The 6,244-nt window shown below is 43.6% G+C and overlaps 1 protein-coding gene across 1 annotated transcript; it reads left to right on the top strand.

Moving 5' to 3' along the window:
- Positions 1 to 231: 231 nt before the first annotated feature.
- ctgf (connective tissue growth factor) lies at positions 232 to 3,076 on the top strand. Its single transcript, NM_001139999.1, is given in 5 exon segments — positions 232 to 536; positions 802 to 1,018; positions 1,133 to 1,387; positions 1,501 to 1,712; positions 1,836 to 3,076. Coding segments are annotated over 5 exon segments (1,041 nt in total). The 5' UTR covers positions 232 to 476; the 3' UTR covers positions 2,133 to 3,076.
- The last annotated feature ends 3,168 nt before the right edge of the window (positions 3,077 to 6,244 follow it).

The following is a 6,244-nucleotide window of genomic DNA, read 5'->3' as shown; positions in this document are numbered from 1 at the left end:
ATAGTGCCAAGAATGCACTTTTATTTTGATATGTGACAGCACTTTGGCTTCAGACAGGAGGAATGCGATATGTCAGGGAGAGCGAGTCTAGGAGGGGGGCAGGAAATTAGGAAAGAATGCCAAGAATGTCCATGTTTGTCCAGGACTCCATTCAGCCACTAGCACGTCACTGCAGCCCTGGGTGTATAAAGGCAGGGAGAGCGCCTAGCTTCAGACACAGAACAACTCCTCATCCAAGAGAGAGCTACAAGAGCAGCAACAGCTCTACTACTGAAGCTAAACTCTAGCTTTAACCAAGAGAACTACGAGAACTTAACTGAGAAAGAACCAAAATCAGAAATTTCTTAACAACGAGATCGACTCGATCAGACGACAAGCTCCCTGACTACTCGCAAGAGACTAAGGAAGACTTTTGAAGAGCCTGAAGACTTATTTTTGTCTAAGATACTCCGAGAAAAACCCAGAAGAAAAGCAAAATGTCTGCTGGAATGAACATGAGGCTGATTTCTTTCTTCTGTCTCACTCTCTCCTACCTGGTAAGACCCTTTTACTGAGAATGTCAAGTTATATGGGAACTGTATTGCTGTGTCTATGCGCCATGTACCAGACAGATAGCCACGAGCTATCAGCATGTCTAGCCTATTACAACAGCAGTTGAATTGTAAATCGCTATATTTTGTTAACACAGTTACAAAAGGCTGTATGATGCCCTAGCTCTTGGGGCTGATGAACTGTAACATTAGTAGTAGTTGTGACCATGTGATCAGGGTCTAACCATACTCCTATCTCTTTGTCCCTTAGGCTGTGGCTCAGGAGTGCAGTGGGCAGTGTAGTTGCCCTGATGTGCCCCCCCAGTGTACCCCTGGTGTGAGCCTGGTGCCCGATGCCTGCGGCTGTTGCAGGGTGTGTGCCAAGCAGATGGGCGAGCTTTGCACAGACAGGGACATGTGCGACCCCCACAAAGGACTCTTCTGTGACTTCGGCTCCCCCATCAACCGCCGCATAGGAGTCTGCACAGGTAAGTCACTCTCAACAGGCTTCTTTGTCGTTCTAATACTCTGACTCTGATTATTTTCCTCTGCTGGTGTTTGTGTGACTGGAGATGTGACATTCTCTTCTCCTCCTCCCACAGCTAAGGGTGGCGCCACCTGTGTGATGGGTGGGATGGTGTACAGGAGTGGAGAGTCCTTCCAGAGCAGCTGTAAATACCAGTGCACGTGCCTGGACGGTGCCGTGGGCTGTATTCCCCTGTGCAGCATGGACATCCGCCTGCCCAGCCCTGACTGCCCCATGCCCCGCCGCGTCAAAGTGCCTGAGAAGTGCTGCGAGGAGTGGGTGTGCGATGCCCCCCAAAACACAAACATCTTTGTGGGCTCTGCTCTCGCTGGTGAGTTTCAGTCTTAGACACATACAGTAGCCTACATTCTAATCATGTAATCTGGTCAGCTTTTGAGTGTAGAGATAAAGAGTCTTATGTCACTTCCACTTCTTTGCCTGCAGCTTACAGAGAGGAGGAGACCTACGGGCCTGACCCCTCCATGATGAGGGAGAACTGCCTGGTCCAGACCACTGAGTGGAGCGCCTGCTCTAAAACCTGCGGCCTGGGCATCTCTACCAAAGTAACCAACGACAACCGCGAGTGCCGCCTGGAGAAACAGTCTCGTCTGTGCATGGTCAGACCCTGCGAGTCCCACATGGAGCAGAGCATTAGGGTAAGCGCGTTCTTCAACCACTACCCAACCAACCCTTTCATTACAATAGAAACACTTTGTCAAATCAAGAGGGAAGGAACGGTCACTAATAATGACTTTTTTTTTAACGCTTTGCTCTTACAGAAGGGAAAGAAATGCATCCGCACACCAAGAGTGTCCAAGCCCATGAAGTTTGAGATCTCTGGCTGCACCACCACCAAGTCCTACCGCCCCAAGTTCTGCGGAGTGTGCACCGACGGTCGCTGCTGCACCCCCCACAGAACCACCACCCTGCCCATGGAGTTCAAGTGCCCCGACGGCCAGGTCATGAAGAAGCAGATGATGTTCATCAAGACCTGCGCGTGCCACTACAACTGCCCCGGCGAGAATGACATCTTTGAGTCCATGTACTACAAGAAGATGCTGGGAGACATGGCGTAAACAATTACGTCACCTAACAGCAAAAACAACCAATGACTCTTAACTTGAATCCAACAGATATCCATCTCATCTCGCAGCACAGCATTTGTTTGTCTTTTGGGTTGTAATTTTCAAATTGTGTATTTTGTACAAGGACAGAAATATATATGCGTATATTCAATGTATGAGTGTATTGATGGATGTTTAGGGCCACTTGCCCTAAAGAGGGGGTGAAAGACAGGGGGCTGCTCTGCTGCCCGAAATAGAATACTTACTGCACTATAGTTCTACTATGTGACAACCTATGTTGTCACTAATTGGCTGATGCCATGTTCCCCTCCCCCTAAACTGTGGCAGGCACCTAATTAACTTGGCTGTGTCCAACCTCTGAGCACTTGCAGTAACGAAGGGTGAAGACTTTCAACCCCCAGTACGGAAACTTAAATCCTTAACCCACCAGAGTACTAATTGAACGTGCCCTTGTGTATAGCTCACTGTTTGCAGATCCTAACTGTTGCAGTGCTAACGACAGGTCATGGTTCAGCCCATGCTGAAAAACAGCCGTCCTTCCAGACAAGGAGCGTAGTGTGCATGCTTTGAGGGTATGCCACAGCACTGAGAAAAGAGGTATTTGACTTTGACTGACTGATTCAGGTTGCAAGGAAGGAATCAGTATTTTGTCGAAAAAAAAAAAGAGACTGGATGATTTGTAGCTTCATTCCTTTTTATATGTATTATTGATGCTGTAAATATTGTACATATTATTGTACAGTTGTTTAAGTTAATTTAAAGTTTTAAAAAGTTTGTTTTGTTTTTCTCTTCCTTCAATATGTTTATTGATAGCTTATTTGCTGTGTTTGACTGTTCCTGTGACAGTTTTGTGTACTATTTTATTGAGAAGTGTGACAAAAAAGTTACATGTTTTCACTTTTGTAGTTTGGAATAAAATATATTTTTTATATAAACATGTCTTCCTTTCTTTGTTTTACTCTTTCGACTTTAAAAGTAGCCTACCCTACAGAACTTAATCTACTCACACCCAAATGATATCCCAAACTTCACCATATGAAATCAGCCACTAATAAGTTAGCACATGTTTACAAAGCAGTTAGGTGTTCCCACTTTCAGTTCAACAACAGCAGTCAGGCCACTGAAATTCCACTCATTGGATTGTGTGCGGTCCAGGTCCATGCTCTGTCAGACCACCTAGTCTCTAGTAAGGTGTAGTCTATGTGTCACTTTTTAGCCACAAACACCAGCAGAAGACTGCCAGCCCATCCAACAAAACGTTTTTCTAAAGTCCTCTTCCCTGTGATGTGTGGATGGAGCGGTGTGCTGCCTGTCCATTTACACACTAACCAGACTGCAGACTAAGGAAACATACTCTGGCAGCGTCTGAGGAAAAGAGCAGTCTAACTGGCAGCCTTGTGCTTTAACACTCACTATCAGTGTCCCGCCACTGGGAAAACTCACACCACACTGAACTAGGCCTGGTTCAACGTCAAAGACAACACAGACAAATATATGATGGGGATCGGGAAACGGGACTTACCTCATACCAAAGGATAAGCCACAAAAATGTGTACAGTAATTGGCTGATTAACACAGTGTAAATCCTTTTCCTGTCACTGAGTAGCAGGGTCGTTGGTTGCTTTCCAGACAATATTAAAGTTGGATCTAAAACCTGTAACTCTCCACAAAGGGCTCTTTTCATCTGCTTTTTTCCCTCAAAGGTCTTGACTGAATTTAGAATTAGTATGGCTCGTGTTGTTGTTGGGGGGGTGACTACAGTGTGAGACATTCATATCAACAATATAGTGTGATATGTCTAATTAATGATATTGAGGAGGCTTTAACTAGTTGAATGTGCCTCTGAAGCTAAGCAGGGTTGGTCCGGGTCTGTCCCTGGATGGGAGACCAGATGCTGCTGGAAGTGGTGTTGGAGGGCCAGTAGATGGCACTCTTTCCTCTGATCTAAAATATATATATATCCCAATGCCCCAGGGCAGTGACAGGGGACCTTACCCTGTGTAGAGTGCTGTCCTTCGGATGGGAAGTTAAATGGCTGTTGTGACTCTCTGTGGTCACTTATACTAAGAGTAAGGGGTATTAACCACAGTGGCCTGTCTAAATTCCCAATCTGGCCCTCATGCCACCTAATCATCCCCAGCTTCCAATTGGCTCATTCATTGCCACATCCTCTCCCCTGTAACTATTCCCCAGGTTGTTTCTGTAAATGAGAATGTGTTCTCAGTCAACATACCTGGTAAAATAAGGGTTAAATAAATTACTTTGAGAACATAGGCCACAGGCTACTTAGATGATCAGATATCACAAATCAGGTCAGATGTATACTCTGTCACTGGTTGATAAGCAAAAGCACACATATCCCTTTAATTGCACCTCATGATTTGAATAAAGTCCTTCACCTGTAGTAAACGTTATCCCTCCAGAATGATCTTCCTTGTAGCGCTCTAAACGCTCGTGCCTTCTACACTTCCTACATTGTCCTGCATACTGCGTTTAGAATGAACCTGTACTGCCCCTCAGTGTCTATTCAATGACCTGGTGTTTTCACATAAACACATGCAAAGTTCTTGAGTTATTGTCTCGTTTGTGTTGATGACAGAGTCAACCGTTGTAGTAAAATGCTACCCCCGAACTGTTTTGTCTCAAGGTTCTCTTTGAAGCTAAATGTAACTAAGGTAGCAACATTTGACAGGGGAGCTATTTTAAAATCATATAATTGTACCAAACCGGTAGGCTACTCTGACCACAAGGGGTCCCCCTCTGCCTACATGAGGGTCTGGTATGAGGAAGAAACTAGTCTCGGGGAAATTGAGTTGCAGGGAAATAAAGTAATTCATGAAATGTAATACAAAACCAAGTTTGTTTATTTGTTGCTCTCAATATGTATATTTTGAGGGAATTGCAGGTTGAAATGAAGTGTTATTGTACATCACCAGTTGTGTTTTATTCCATGAGCTATTGGAATTTATATCAAATCTAGGTAGGCCTACTAACACATAAAAACATATATGGCTACACATAGAGATATCTGAAATCTAGCGTAGGGCAGGCAGGCGATAACAACGTATCATTTCACAGCCACTGTGCCTCCGCCACAGAACTACATACAGCTATAACCAAACCAAACCTTTTCAGTCCAAAATGAACCAATAGATAGATGGAGGCAGCACTTAGGAACCAAAACATTGGGAGGCCTTATTGAAGAGTTACATTAGGTTACCCACAGAAGCTGGCTAACCGATGCAAAAGGGTCACACGCTTGAAAATGTTTTCAATGTATATAGTTGAGATTATTGAATAGGTTATCTATACAATCTATAGATAGTCTATATCATGGTATGAGTCCTTGGGAGCCAAGTGGTTGCTCTACAGATAGCAGTGTTATGAATCCTCTGGGACCTGTTTGTGATTTGTTTATTAGCCTAAACATCAAAAACTTTAATCTGAGTTATAGGCCTATGTCCATTCTGAGATAAATTGCAAATCATTGAAACTGTGCATGCTGTAAACAGCCCTCGTGGCGTTAAGTACTATTATTACATAACATAACATGCAGGTTTCAGGCCACGTGATGTAAATTGGGAATTTCCCAAAATGATGAATAGGGCCTATTCTCCAAGGGTTGGGACAAAAGAGTAAGGGCAACATGTACAGTACCAGCCAAAAGTTTGGACACACCAAGTCATTCCAGGGAATTTCTTTATTTTTACTTTTTTCTACATTGTAGAATAATAGAATCATTTAGTAACCACAAAGTGTTAAACAAATCAAAATATATATTATATTTTAGATTCCCCACCCTTTGCCTTGATGACAGCTTTGCATAATCTTGGCATTATGTGTTATTTCATAGTGTTGATGTCTTCACTATTATTCTACAATGTAGAAAATACTAAAAATAAAGAAAAACCCTGAAATGAGTAGGTGTGTCCAAACTTTTGACTGGTACTGTATGACCATATTGTTGTCTCTTTAAAGCCACACTGTAAGATGTACATACCATCAAACAGACAACAAAACATAAACAATGGAGCAAGTGTAATGTTCACATACAATGCAAATACTGTAGCACTTGACTACTGTGATGTACCTCGCCTGATTCT

The sequence above is a fragment of the Salmo salar genome, chromosome 06 (assembly GCF_965601325.2).
Source record: "Salmo salar chromosome 06, fSalSal1, whole genome shotgun sequence".
NCBI lineage: Eukaryota > Metazoa > Chordata > Actinopteri > Salmoniformes > Salmonidae > Salmo > Salmo salar.
This window is presented reverse-complemented; position numbering and strand designations above follow the sequence as displayed.